This window comes from Sciurus carolinensis, chromosome 5, assembly GCF_902686445.1.
Source record: "Sciurus carolinensis chromosome 5, mSciCar1.2, whole genome shotgun sequence".
Classification (NCBI taxonomy): Eukaryota; Metazoa; Chordata; class Mammalia; order Rodentia; family Sciuridae; genus Sciurus; species Sciurus carolinensis.
In genome coordinates this window covers 124,644,942-124,660,233 of record NC_062217.1, presented here as the reverse complement: position 1 = coordinate 124,660,233, position 15,292 = coordinate 124,644,942, and the positions used below count along the sequence as shown (strand labels likewise).

General features: G+C 37.1%; 1 protein-coding gene across 19 annotated transcripts in view; it reads left to right on the top strand.

The window, feature by feature from the left end:
* The window catches only part of Usp54 (ubiquitin specific peptidase 54), a 137,018-nt gene that overhangs the window by 92,378 nt on the left and 29,348 nt on the right, over window positions 1-15,292 (top strand). For 15 of the 19 annotated variants that reach the window (XR_007108708.1, XM_047552328.1, XM_047552327.1 and 12 more), the window contains 7 exons: window positions 7,599-7,733; window positions 9,771-9,884; window positions 10,019-10,101; window positions 10,547-10,652; window positions 10,762-10,908; window positions 12,411-12,560; window positions 13,976-14,144. Coding sequence is in view for 18 of the 19 variants with exons in the window: in XM_047552328.1 (XP_047408284.1) it covers window positions 7,599-7,733; window positions 9,771-9,884; window positions 10,019-10,101; window positions 10,547-10,652; window positions 10,762-10,908; window positions 12,411-12,560; window positions 13,976-14,144 (904 nt within the window). In the remaining variant the exon portion in view is untranslated. Of the gene's footprint in view, window positions 1-2,467; window positions 2,488-7,598; window positions 7,734-9,770; window positions 9,885-10,018; window positions 10,102-10,285; window positions 10,352-10,390; window positions 10,439-10,546; window positions 10,653-10,761; window positions 10,909-12,410; window positions 12,561-13,975; window positions 14,145-15,292 lie in introns of those variants that run through there. The other 4 variants (XM_047552344.1, XM_047552336.1, XM_047552338.1 and 1 more) reach the window with 4 other exon arrangements.

The following is a 15,292-nucleotide window of genomic DNA, read 5'->3' as shown; positions in this document are numbered from 1 at the left end:
ATAAGTAGATATTGATGGTCTCTAACCTTACCACTGGGTCCAAAATAATGAGCTATGAATTAAATGTAAGTAAACTTTAAACTTGGCCTGGGGTTGTAGCTCAGTGGTAGAGTGCTTGCCTAGCAGGTAGGTGTGAGGCACTGGGTTCAATTCTTAGCACCACATAAAAATAAGTAAAATAAAGATAAAAAAACCAAGATTGCATCGTTTAAAAAAAAACAATTCTGAATTCATGGGGAAATATGGGATTGATAACTAAATTTAAAGGGAGCAGTATAGTTTTTATGGATGTTTTTCTAATCAGGAAGCTTAGAAGACAGCTGTTTATAGACATAAAGAGAATTCCAAGGGAGAAACTAGCCAACTGTTCTTTGCCTTCCCCAAGTTGGATCAAGAGATTCTATTGAACTGACTGGATATCTAATGATATTAAAGAATTATTATTAACTTTTGAGGGGTATGGTAATATTTTGGTTTAAGTTTTAAACAAAAACCAAAAAGATGTGTTTTTTGTTTTTTCCTTCCTGTACTGGAGATTGAACCCAGGGGTGCTCCACAACTTAGCTACATCCCCAGCAAATCCCCCATACTTTTTTTCTTTTTAAACATTGAAACAGGATCTCTCCAAGTTTTCTAGGCTGGTCTCAAACTTTGAACTTGTGATTCTCCTGCCCAAGCTTCTTAAGTCACTGGGATTAGAGGTGTGCACCACTGTGCCCTCCTCCAAGAGTTATTACTTTTTAGAGATATATTTTAAAATATATCCAGATGAAATATGGCATTTGCTTCAAAATAATTTGGGAGTGGAATAATTGGTTGAGTGTTATAGATGAAATGAGATTGGCCTCTGATTGATCATTGTTGCAGTTGAATGATGGGTAGATGGGAGTTTATTGTGCTATTCTATCTACTCTTGTATGTTTGAAATTTTCTACAATAAAATGTTAAAAGTCCTTTGTTATTGTTTTGGGTACTAAAAGGGTGAACATTTGTTTACTCTTACCTCCTCCCCGCTTGAAAAAGAACTTTCAACATTCTTCTTCTTTTTTCCCTAGCACGGGGAATTGAACCCAGGGCCTCACACATGCTAGGCAAGAGTTCTACCACTGAATTATACTCCCAGCCCTTTTAAATTTTATTTTGAGACAGGCTTTTACAAAGTTGCCCAGGCTGGTCTTCAACTTGTGATCCTCCTACCTCAACCTCTTGTCAACATTCTTTTGAACTTGCATAACCAATGAAAGTCCTTTTTTCCTGCAAACATCCTCAATGACTCTTCTTGTTTTACTTCCAAAGTCATGTTTAGAAACAGATTAGATTAGCATATTTAAGTTCTTTGATTTCTAGAAAGTGTGGAGGAAAGAGTGATCAAGAGGGTCAAAATGAGCAACTTGTGAGGCCCGTATCAAAAAGAGAAAACCCAAGAATTGAGCTAATGGCAGGGCATAAACTGTGTCATGCCTTTGTAGAAGGTATTGCTGGACATCTGTCAGGGATGAATTGACCTGTTAACTGGGGCCCTTTCCAAAGACTGTTGGGCTCATAAACCACTGAAATTACTGACAGCCTTTCTTCTTGACCCCCCACTATCTCTACTTAGGACTTAGGACTTTTAAATGGAGGACTAAGAAACCTTGAGAGAGAAATAAACAGCTGTTCTCTGCTGGAAAGAGTCTGTGTTTTAGGGGGAAAAAAATTAAGCAACAGCTGCATTGGTAGATGACAAAACTCAATGTCATTCTTTAAAAAAAATTTTTTTTTTATTTGTAGATGGACACTATTTATTTATTTATTTATTTATTTATTATTTTAATGTGGTTCTGAGGATCGAACCCAGTGCCTCACATGTGCTGGGAAAGCACTCTACCACTGAGGTACAACCCCAGCCCTGATTTCCTATCTTTATGACACTTACGTTTTTTTTTACATGGTTTTTACTAATCCAAATAATTATGTGCTCATGTGGATAGAATTATTTGCTACTTGATCCAAGAGAGATGGGTGGGGAAGCACCTGATTTTAGTCATTAAAATCTCATTGCTTTTGTACTTCATCCAAGAAAATAGTTAACAGACAAAAAGTAAATTGGTATTTCATGAGAATGAAAAAGAAGACCTTTTGGTTTCACCCTGTGAGAGGGAAACCTCAAGGTGGGTTTTTTTGTTTTTTGTTTTTGCTTTTTTTTTTTTTTTTTTTTTTTTTTTTTTGCTTATTGAATGAAACCATTAGGGACCCCCACAAGGAAAAATAATTCCTGGGTTTTGGTTCTTCCTGCCCTTTCTTTCTGCCATAGAATTCAGCAATTGGAAGAATACCAGTTTTTGTTCCTTATTGGTACTGCCACCTGTTCTTACTGCTGAACTAAATGTTCTTGGCTTTCTTTGGTGTGAACAGGATCTCCCTCTGGGAAAGGTGGGAGGAGGGTAAAAAAAGAACAGAAGGAGGCCCGTTCCAGCCCCTGTGCTCATGTGAGAGGAGGACACAGAGGTTAGTGTATTGCCCTAACAGAGGGTCTTTGTACTACAGCTTCTTCCAGAGCTTGTAGCTCCACAGATGCATGCTGGGCGGGCTCAGGCTGTTTCATCCATAATATACTTGCTTCTTCCTAACAATAGCAGAGCAAGACTGACAATAACAATTAAAATAAGAAAATTAAGAAGATTCAGTCAGAGACTTTTCTGAATACTTTCAGTTACTCAGTTTATATGGAGAAAGTTGCCTATAATTAAGAGGTAAGAAAAGAATATGACATGGAGAGATCAATGGCCATTGAACACAAGATTCAGATCATCCAGATCGGTCATTACAGATCTATTGTGGGTGTAGGCAGAGCCCTGACCTTAGACTTTTTCCTTTCTCTGCTGAAATCTAATTATCTAGGTCATGAGAAATCTGTTTCTCTTGCATGGCAGCAACAGAACCGAAAATAAAGTAGTCATTCCCTTATCCAGATCTCAGAGACTGAGGAAGTAGCTCAAGGTAGAAACACGTGGGTCAGGGCCTTTGTTCAGCATAGGACAGTGGCAGACTTACTTTTTGGTAACTTAAAAGTACTCCTAAATGTAATAATGATAATAAATAATACCTTCTGACAGCACGCACACACACACAAATATATATATTCATTTTAATCCTCAAATAAACCTAAGAGATATTTATTCTCTTAGAAATTGAGATCTGGATTGTGTAGAGGGTGGGAGGGAGTTGGGGAAGGAAAGATAGTAGACTGAGACAGATATTATTACCTTAGGTACATGTATGATTTCATGAATGGTGTGAATCTACATTGTGTACATCCATAGAAATGAAAAGTTGTACCACATTTTGTGTACAATGAATCAAAATGCAGTCTGTAAAAAAAGAAATAAGTAAAAAAATAAAAAGGGCTGTGGATGTGGCTCAGTTGTTAAGCATCCGTGGGTTCAATCCCTGGCACAAAAATAAGTACCAAAAAAAAAAAAGAAAAAAGAAATTGAGATCTAGAAAAGTTAAATAATGTGCCCAAGGTCTTAAAACAACAGAACCTTATATATCAGGGTTGGGAGTTTGAAAACAGTTTAGCTTCAGCATCCAAGCTCTTAACTATTATATTTTATTATATTTAGTACTTTTGTGTGTGTGTGCTGGAAATTTAACCCAGGGACCCTTTACTACTGAGCTACATCCCCAGGCCATTTCATTTTTCATCTGATACAGGATCTCACTAAGTTGCTGAGACTGGTTTTGAACTTGCAGTTCTCCTTTCTCAGCCTCCTTGGTTGTTGAGATTATAGGCCTGTGCCTCCAAGCCTCACAGTTTAACTATTACATTATGCCATCTCTGAGTGGAACTCTGTCCTTTCTCAAACAGGGTTTTCTGAACCACAGAACATAGAAAGTGACTGTTTTCTTATTTCTTCCTAGGATGGAATATAACTAGTGTTATGCATAGGAGAGAAGTTTATTTCATCAGGAGTAGCTGATGCCTTAGAGTAGTAGGGCTTAATTCTTAAGGAAAACTCGTTGAGAAAGACTAAATAGAGTGAAGTTTGCAAATGTCAGCTGTGTACAGAGCCATCCTGGAAATAGTTTTCTGTTGGGTTGTTTTGGAACCAGTTTTGGACTCCAAACAAAGAACCGAGTCTAGCCAGCAGGGTGGTGCACTCCTATAATTCCAGTGGCGTGGGAGGATAAGGCAGGAGAATTGCAAGTTCAAGACTAGAGTCTTTCTCTGCTTGGAGATGGCTCACTCTCTCTTGAGAGTGCTCTCTGCTTAAGATTCACTTTGCTTTTACTTTACTTTCAATTCACTTTCACTTAAAGTTTTCTTGCATAGCAAAAAAATAAAAATATAATAAAAATATAAAAATTTGAGGCCAGCCTCAGCAACTAGTGAGGCCCCAGGCAACTTAATGAGATCCTGTTTTATTTTTCAAAATAAAAAATAAAAGGGCTGAGGATGTGGCTCAGTGGAGTACCCTTGGGATTTTCAATCCCTGGTACCAAAAAAAAGAAAAAGAAATATTATTCATTCCTTGCCCTGGAGATAGAGTTTTAGAACTTTTGTCAGTGGTAATGTCTTACCAGTAACAATTGAGAAGAACAGCAGGCTGGGAAACAGGAGTAGTCCACTAAGTTTTGCCAAGCTAGTGTGACTTTATTTCATCAAATCATCAGGTTGTCAGACCACATGCAATTTGTAGAAATAATCTCTTCCTTTTCTTCACCTTAGTCCTCTAAAATTTCAAAATCTAAAGGCCACTGGACAGATACTCCAACTGTTTAATTGTGGATCTAGATATTTTCTTTTGGCCTAAGGGGTCTTTCATAGACATTCCTTCCCTTCCAGTAAAATTATGGAAGACCCTGCCCTGCCTTTGCCTGAATTTATAATAGACTTGTGAATAGATTCCTAGGTTGATCCAAAATAACTTGGAATAACTATAATAGATTTTCCCCACAACTTATTAAATAATACTAAATATGTATTGCTGGTGCTGACTCTTCCACATCATATGGAATCATTTTAAGGAACTAATTGGAAGTTACACAGTTCAAGTAATCTGTTCTTAACTTCCTCAGGGATGGATATTGAATGTTTATGAGGAGGAAAGATGCTAGTGTATGGGTAGAAAGAGGAAAATAGTTTTGATTTAAGTGCAAAGTCTTGGGTCCTGAACATGCATAGTGGGTTTGGGGCACAGCAAGAGACCTGTGTGACTGATATGGGGTGAGCCCAAAGTAGACTAGTTGGCCAGGTGATGTAGGACTTTATAACTTTGACTTTTACTGAGTATTGAATGATAAGTCTTTAAAGGGTTTGAGAAGAGGAATGGCACTATCTGATTTATATTTTAAAAAATCATCTGACTACTGTATTGAAACTGCTGTGTGTTTTCTTGAGACCCAAGGGGGTCAGTCAAGAAATTGTAGCAATCATCTAGTGAAGGGATGAATTGACTTGAACTAGCATAGTAGCAGATGAAATGGATTTACAAATCTGGAATTCAGGAGGAAGATTTGGGCTGTTGATGTCAATGTGGCAGTTGTCAATGTATGTGTGGTATCCTAAACCATGATTCTAGGTGAAACTACTAAGAGTACAAATGACTGTAGAGAAATCAAGATAGCTAAGTCTTAGAATTGGTAAGGAGAATGGTAAGGAGTGGCCAGCGAGGTAGAAAGACAAACAGGAGCGTTTGGTATTTTAGATGCCAAGGGAAGAAAACATTTTAAAGATCAGCTCAGTTAAATCCTTCCGATAGGTCAAATACCATGAGGATCAAGAATTAGACACTCAAGCGTGGGTAGGTCCTTATATTCTTAGATCACTTTGGTAGGTTTATAAGGTGGTCTTGTTTCTGGTCTCATTCATATTGTATCTGAAAAATAACATTTTTTTAATCTGAAAAAATTGCTAATACTTTGAAGTGATATACTTTCTTTTGAAGAGGCTTGTTGGTATATAATGCATTGCTGAGTGGGTCATTTATCTTAGGGTTTAGTGAGGATGTGGGACACATAGTGTTAAGGAACACATTCTAGTCTCTGTGGGGAGTCTAATACCACCTGAGAAGGCCTCATCCAGCCAAGTGCTACCTGTTGCCACTTTTGTTTTCAATCTTTGGACATTGCCTTCAACAGGGGTCAGGTGTAGGTAAAGACAGAGAAGATGATAACAATTACACTGAAGCAAAAAATGGCTGTGCCTAAAAATAGACGATAACCAAGGTCATTAGACTAGAAGATATTTGCCCCAAGTTATGCTAACAAAGGACCCAGAGAGATTAAAAGTAGTTTGAAAGACCAACTTTACCCAGTCTAACAATATTTATTTTTGACAGTATTTTGATTATGGGGCAGTTTATATCACATACTGGTAGGAATATAAGTTGTCATTGCCTCTTCATAATAGCAGAAAAATTGGAGACTGCCAAAATGCCTGTTAATAAAGAAATGGAAATATAGTTGTGGTATTGTCACTTGATTAAACGGTGTACAGCAAAGAAGAAGAATGTTTTTGAGATCCATCAATGTGGATAGATCTCAAAAACAATACTGTATTTAAAAAAAATAAGAAACTGTGATAGTTTTTACATGAACAAAATATACACATACACACAAAATTATGCTATATAATTATATATTTGTATATAAAGGTATTAGAAACAGAAGACTCTGCAAAAAACTCATGATACTGAGTGACTTTCAGAGATGGGGAAGGTTGTTTTTTTCTTGGTGGTACTGGGGATTGAATCTGGGGTTTTGTGCCTGTGAGGCAAGCACTCTACCTATTGAGCCATATCCCCAGCCCCCGGGGCAGTCTTAAAGAAGACTGTTTTAGCTCTATCTGTAGATTGGAAGTAAACATGATAGAATGTTTATTTCTAGGTGGTAGACAAAGGTTGTTGTTTTTAATTTAAATTTTTTTTTAAATTGTAGATGGACACAATATCTTTATTTTATTTATTTTTATGTGGTGCTGAGGATCAAACCCAGTGCCTCACACATGCTAGGGAAGTATTCTACCACTGAGCCACAATTGCAGCCCCGACAACAGGTTTTTGTTGTATTCTTCTTTATACTTTTTAAATTTTATATTAGCTAAAAAATTTAAAAGAAGAGGGCCAAGTTTTTTTTTTTTTTTTTTTTTTTTTTTTTTTTGGTGCTGGGGATCGAACCCAGGGCCTTGTGCTTGCGAGGCAGGCACTCTACCAACTGAGCTGTATCCCCAGCCCAGGGCCAAGTTTTATAGAATGAGTCCCCAGAGAATAAGTTGCCAGTCCATTTACATCTGACTTACCCCTCCCCCCTTTTTTTAACCTAAGTATCTATTTCTATCTCTATCAGAGTAAATAAGGTAACTGCATTTCATTAATGGTCTCTCCTAATGTGTCCTTCGTATCACACTCAGATGGAGGATCCATTAGCACAGATTGTGCCCTTCATTCTGACTCTTGATTCTTTTTTTAAATTACTAACTGCAAGCATATCAATCCATGGGAAGTACTTTTGCTTCTATAACTGTCACTACAGAGATGCTAACATGACAAAGTGGTATGTGTAGAAGTTTAATAACAGCATTGTGCTTTTTCTCTTGTCTAACCTTTTCTCTACAGGGGATCTTTAACCAGTTTCAGTGTAGTAGTGAAAAAGTGCTACCATCTGATACTCTCCGCAGTGCTCTGGCAAAGACTTTCCAGGATGAACAGCGTTTCCAGCTGGGAATTATGGATGATGCTGCAGAGTGCTTTGTAAGTGCTGGCCTCTGACCCATTTTGATATGGGACAGGACTGCTAAATGGTCTCCATCAGGGACTTACTATTTCATAATGGAATTAACTGTGCCCTGATCTTTAGTTATCACTAGGAGTTTATCTAGTTTCTCATAACTCTGTAGTGTCTGTGCAGTGTGAATTACCTAATGGGTTTATTATCTTTCCTTGAGGATTAGGCTAGATTTCTACATGCCTTTGCATAAAACAGTGGCTCTTAGTTTCCAAGGAGCCATTAAAATACAAATTGCTGGACTCCACAGAGCTTCTGATTCAGTAACCTGGGATAGAACCTAAGAATATTCATCTCTAAGAATTTCCTAGGTAATGCTAATACTGATTTTGCTGGTCTAGGGACTTTACTGAACTTCTCTGGTGTTAAAAATAGTAAACAGGGAATAACCGAGTCCCTAGTACAAATGTGGTATGCTATATAGACATCTATGTTGCCCCCAGTGACTTCAATAGAAGATCCTAATTTTTCTGAATTGTGTGTTGTATCCATCAATCTTTAAAAGACTTTGTGGAACAAATAAAAACATCTGAGACTGATATACATCCCATCAAAGGATAAGTGGACCAAAAAATTATTTGGGGCCAAAAATCAGAGATACTCCTGAGAATTTGGATTGCTGAAAATGGTATTTCTACCCTGGAAAAGTTTGGTAATTTTTTATAGAACTAAACATGCAAATTACCATATGATCCAGCAGTTGCATTCCTGGACATATATCCCAGAGAAAGAAAAAGTTACAGCCATACAAAAACCTATACATAATAGTGAAAAAGTTGGAAGTAACTTAAGTGCCTTTCAGTGGGTAGTGAGTAAAATTGTAGTATGTCTGTACCATGGAATACTATGTAGTAATAAAAAGGAGTGAATTGTTGATTTATTTAACAACTTGGATGGATCTCCAGGGAACAATGCTGAGTGAAAGTGCAATATCAAAAGATTGCATACCTTATAATCCCATTTGTATAACATTCTCTTTTTTTGGTACCAGCGATTGAACTCAGGAGTACTTACCAATGAGCCACATCTCCAGCCCTTTTTATTTGTTTATTTTGAGTCAGGGTCTCACTGAGTACTGAGGATAGCTTTGAATTTGTGATCCTCCTGCCTAAGCCTCCTGAGCTACTGGGATTACAGACATGCACCACCATGCCTAGCTATATATCTTGCTTGTAGTGAGGTTCCATGACTGTACATGTGATAAAATTGCACACACAAACAAGTGCATGTAAAACTGATAAAATCTGAATAAACTAGATTAATACTCATTTTCTGATTTGGATAGTTTTTTTTTTTTTTTTTCTTTTTAAACTAAAGCCTTATAGTCATACATAGTAGTTGGGTTAGTCCTTATGATATCACACGTGCATGGAATTTGATTTCAGTTCATGTTCCCCCACTATTCCCTTCCCTTCTCCCTTTCCCAATTCTCCTTCCTCTACTCTATTGATTTTCCTTTTGCTTATCTATTTATTTTTGATTGGTTCTTTCTACTTATTCATAAAGGTGAAATGAAATTCCTTGTGGTATATTTATATCTGCACATAGCATGGTTTTTTTAAAAATTCATTCTGCATTTCCTTCTCTTTTCTGTCTCTCTCCCTATCTTCTTCTCCTATTCTATTGATCTGATATCTTTTTGATACCAGATCCTCCCCACCTTCTTTCCCTTATTTTGCTCTAGCTTCCACATATGAGAGAAAACAGTCTACCCTTGATTTCCTGAGACTGGCTTTTGATGTTGTTTTTTGAAAAAGGTTAAAAAAAATCAATGGTATTGGGGTTGGGGCTGTAGCTCAGTGATAAGAGTGCTTGCCTAGTATGTGTGAGGTACTTGGTTAAATCCCTAGCACCACATAAAATAAACAAATAAAATAAAGGTATGCTAAAAAAAAAATCAGTGTTATTCCTCCTTTCTAGGAGAGTTGCTATTTTTCTGGGTAGTTTGTCCATTTGTCTATTTAAGTATTGTTGGTATATTGTTTTTGTTTTTTCCCTGTTAGGAAAACCTCCTGATGAGAATTCACTTCCATATTGCTGATGAAACCAAAGAAGATATATGTACTGCCCAACACTGCATTTCCCACCAGAAATTTGCAATGACACTGTTTGAGCAGGTGAGCCCTTATCTTTGCCCCCATATCTAATTATATCTTTTCCTCAAGAACATGTTATCGTGGGTTGTGGGTTGTAAATGGGTTTCAAAATATTGTGACTGGCTGCTTAGTTTTGTTTTTTCTCCCTGGCCCAGTGTGTATGTACTAGCTGTGGTGCCACTTCTGATCCCCTGCCCTTCATCCAGATGGTGCATTACATCTCCACCACTTCCCTTTGGTGAGTCTTAGAGAGTTCTCTGTTATACCCTTAGACACTTCTCCAGTTGATTAGACTTTGACTGAAGGCTCCCCGTAGTGTTTATCCTTATTGCTGAATCTGTGTTCTGAACTCAGAACACTTATTTATTTAAAAATAACGTTTGTTCTCCTTCTTTCCCCTCTCATCCCTCCTCTTTTCTTAGGCTCAGTTCTGGTCAGCAAAGTGGGAGGAGAAATGGGGATTCTATGAGCTTTGGATTTTGGGACAGGTAGCAGTACTCACTGTGTTTGTGGGACACTGAGGCTGGTCAGGATAAGGGGCTATGGATTTTGGGCAGAGGAAGAAGATCAAACATGTGAGTTAGGAATTTGTATGAATGATTTTTTAAAAAAATTTAACCATAACTCAGTATAAGTTCCACCATTACTCCCCCTTCAAACCCCCCCCCCCCCCCATCTTGAAGCAATCAGGCTATTTGTATGCTGGAAAGACGAGAAAAACCTTCGCCAAGCATGTTTGGAGAGCTGCTGCAGAATGCCAGCACCATGGGGGATCTGCGGAACTGTCCAGTAAGTTAAGTTGGGTGGGGTTAAGAGTGAGAAGGAGAACATTGACTCAGTGGAATTAAGGCAGAGCCAGTGGGAAACTTGTTGGTTTAGCATGGTATATGTATTTCAGAGCAACTGTGGAGAGAGGATCCGGATTCGCTGTGTATTGATGAATGCTCCGCAGATTATCACAATTGGGCTGGTATGGGACTCCGACCATTCAGACTTGGCAGAAGATGTTATCCACAGTCTGGGCACCTGCCTTAAGTTGGGTGATGTGCGTGTTAGTTACCTTTATCTCTGACTTAGAGTTCTTGTGTCTTAGTATTGCTCAAGCACTGAATAAAAAGGTATGTCCTAGGTGACACATATTATAGAGTTTTGGACGGATATACTCATGCTTATTTATGTAGATACCTGTACCTGTATGTACATGCTCACGTATTTCCTTTATGAAGGTGGTAAAGCCTTTTTAGAAGAAATGGAATGATTTTGACCTTGAAGGATAGGATGGGTAGACTTAGCTACTGGTAAAAATGAATTAATTTATAAAGTTATTGCATACTGTATTCACTGTTGTTTATAACAGCATGGTGGAGGGAAGTATATTTAACCATGGAAGGTAGTAAGGTCAAAGAAGTGAGCAATCCTGATTATAGCTGCTATGGGATTTGAAGGAGATAAATGTTGGAACCTGAGTCCAAGGATATAAGGAACCAATATCTGTTGAAAGATAATGAAGCAGCTTGGAAGAAAATTTAGTGTTTTTTGAGGTACATTTATTTAGGGAAATAAAGAAAAAGACTTCAGTTTGGATCTCTGCCTTATCAGGTCTATGTCTTAGTGTAGGTACAGCCAGGGTTTTCTTTTGATTAAAGAAGAACTAGAAAGGCTAACTTTCTTTTTACTAGTTTCTCTCTAGGATAGTCCTGTGACTAAGGGAAACCTTTGTTGTTTTAAAGCTGTTAAGCCATTATTGAGGATAAATAAACTATTTGGAAACTTATTTTAGGTTTCCTTAGGTTTCTGACCTGAGAAGGTTATGCATAACAACATCTCTTTTTAAAAATTTTCTATAGTCTACATATTCTGTACTGTTTTGGTTGAAATTTTATGTTTATTTCTTAACCAAGTATGTTCCTCAAGGCCAGAATCCTTTTCTTTAAATATTTTTGTCTCTTAGCACTCAGGACTTTATTGGGCACCTAGGAATTGCAATGCTGATAACCAGAATGGTTGTATTGATCCTAAGGACTTTCTTTCCCCCTACTTAAGTTCTCAATAGGAAATTTTATATTTGTATGGTCAGCTGATAAGAAACCTTTGAAACTTAAGAGCATTTAAAATAAAAACACTTTCCTGCCTCCTCTTATGATAGGCCTCAGGAAGAAAATACTGAAAAGTATGAAGAAGCATCACTTCTTGCCATCTTACTGGCCACTGTCTGTCTTGCTTTTCCTTACTTTTTCCCTTCTTGGGTTTATTTCTGTTTTTTAAATTTTTCAAATTTTTATTCTTTTAGTTATACATAACAGTAGAATTCATTTTCATATGTTTACACAAGCATGGAATATATCTTATTCTAATTAGGATCCCAGTCTTGTGTATGTTTAGGTTTATTTCTGATAATTAATCTGGATTAGCAAAAAAAACTTAGACTGAAGGGAGGAAGAGCAAGTTAGTACCTTAATTAAATGTTGGTGGAGTCTACTGAGAGGTGATGTGAAATGGTTGAATATATAACAGTTCTTTTCCTTCCTTTTCTTTTTTTCCCTACAGCTGTTTTTCAGAGTGACAGATGACCGGGCCAAGCAGTCTGAACTGTACTTAGTAGGAATGATCTGTTACTATGGCAAACATTATTCTACATTCTTTTTTCAAACAAAGATACGCAAGTGGATGTACTTTGATGATGCTCATGTCAAGGAGGTAGGAATAGTCAAGGCTTTCTTGAAGTGTTTGGTGACTACAATAAAAAAAGCAAGAATAGCCAGGCATGGTGGCACAGATTTATAATCCCAGTGACTCTGGAGACTGAAGCAGGAGTCAAGTTTGAGGCCAGCCTCGTCAATTTAGCAAGTCCTTTAGCAACTTAGCAAGATCCTGTCTCAAAACAAAAAGGGATAGGAATGTAACTTAGTGGTAAAGCACCCCTGGGTTCAATTCCCAGTACCCAAAACAAACAAATAAAAACAAGGATATTCATTTATCTTCATTTTTTATTTTCATAAATTTGAAAGGTGACCTCGCCCATCTCTCTACAATGTACTTTTTTTCTCTTTCCTTGTAACTGTCTGCCAGATTTCATAAGAGTATTAGTCTTGTCTTCTCCAATAGATGCTTAGTTCTTTAAAGATAGGATAGGATCAATGTATCTTCTGTTGTTTTTTCTGAATCCCCTCATCAGAAAACAAAGTCCTATTTTTAAAGTGTGTTAATTGGATCATTTGAGTGGGAACAAGCTAATTTCTCAAATTAGGGTATAAAGTCAACACAAAATTTAGAATTCCAAATCTTGGAATTACCATTGGGCAATACTTTATCTCAGGGCTGATATAAATTATTGCTTACGGTGGGATGAGTCTGGGGATTTGATTGGATTGTTGTTGCCATGACTGTTCCGTTACTCTTTTTCACTGTGATAGCAGAGCTGATTCCATCATAGGGCTAAGACTGAGAGGTTCAGCTGTCTATTCTAAGCAGTTTGACATTTTGTGCCCTATCATGTGTAAACTCTGACAGTGAATGTCATTTATTCTATGTCAGACTGCAAGAGAATGCCTGTGTGCTCTTCATCTTCTTAAGAGTGATTTTAATATTTAGGAGAAAATCATGGAAGTGCAAATTTCAAATGAAAGCTTTAATCAGATGTCTGAGAAAATTAATTGGCATTAAGGCAACTGAAGTTCTTTCACATAGCATGTCCCACCTTTGAGAGCTTTTATTCATATTTCAAAACTGGGTTGATGTTTCACAAAAATAAAAGTAATTTTATTTATCATTTCTTTATTTCATGGGAATTTTTTTTAGTTGTTGATGGATCTTTATTTATTTATTCATTTATATGCAGTGCTGAGAATCAAACCCAGTGCCTCACATATGCTAGGCACATGCTCTACCACTGAGTTACAACCCCAGCTCCAGTTTTACGGGATTTTTAATGCTTTCTAAAAGGATTTAGCAAAAAAAGATGTAACAAAAAGATTTATTAAGTTTAGGTCTAAGATCTCTTTTATTATCTCTTTACCCAATTCTTTTCTTTAATAAAGCAGAACAAGAAGATATATTATGAATTGTGAATATGAAGTATAATTGTCATGTTTTTCTGATTATTTCTGATACAGATTGGCCCCAAATGGAAGGACGTGGTAACCAAATGCATCAAGGGACATTATCAGCCCCTGCTGCTGCTTTATGCAGACCCCCAGGGTACCCCAGTGTCTACCCAGGACTTGCCTCCCCAAGCTCAGTTCCAGTCATACAGCAGGACATGCTACGATAGTGAGGATTCAGGTGAGCAACCTCTCTCTCTCAACCTCTCCTCTCTTCCCATTTCATGTGATCAGATAGTTGTGACTCATATTTGGGTGCTTAGTACATAGCCTATCTTGGAAAGGGAGAGAAGATCTTTTAGATATAAGAAAGAAGTGACAACTTGTGCTAAAATCTAACTTGTGTCAAGCTTTGTTTCCTTTAACCTTCAAAGGTTTGTTTCCTAAGTCAGTTGACTCCAACTCAAAAGTGAGAAGGATACTATATTCATTTACACCAAGAAACTAAGTTTGGGAGGGAGCCTCCAGTAGTCTTCTAATGTTGGTAGAGAGGTTAATTCTTACTAGCAGTTTAATAGTGAGTTAAGTGAATTGTTAAGACAAGAAAAATTGAATTACTGCAAAGCTAATCATTTTGGGGAGATGATGAGAGAGTTTATTTTAAAATTCCAAATACAGCTTATGAATCAATTTTTCTTTTCTGAGTCAGTTTTTTAGAACTTAAATGTTTTCCTATACAAACAGTTTTCAGTTTGATGTCTAAAGTCTCAGGCTAGCCCATAGAGGCTCATAATATTTGAAGTATAATCCTGGTAGTTTTGTTCTGATTTCTGAAAAGGAAGAAGAAATTTTTTTTTTTCTCTTCTGGATATTGCACTGGCTCTTGGTATAATTTTGAAGAAGATATTTGACTTTGACATCTTTCTCCTTCCCTCCTGCTTGGTACCTGGTGCTTTCTTCATACTTAGGGATCCCACACAGACCTGCTTTACTTCTCCCTTAAGTCAAACACTCATTTGTCCTGTTGTGCATATTTCAGTTAGGTGTTTGAAAGAAAGCATTCTGATTGATTGAACTAATTAAAACCAACAATTAGATATCAGCCTCATAGTTTCTCAGTGATATTAAAATACATATAATATCAATTAAGATTTTTACAGCAATACTCATGGCAGTACAGGAAAAGTATGATAGGATAGGTAAACAACTGGTTATGTACTGGTTGGCCTGGGACTTTCCATCTCAATAGATCTTACTTCCTACAACTTTTTCATTTCTTCTACTTTTTTCCCATAGGTTTTCTAAAATCCCCACAGTTTTTCACAGCGGCAGGCAAAGTGAGGGCTTTAGCAAGTTAGGGACAGAAGTGGGAAGAATTTTATGTGTGTC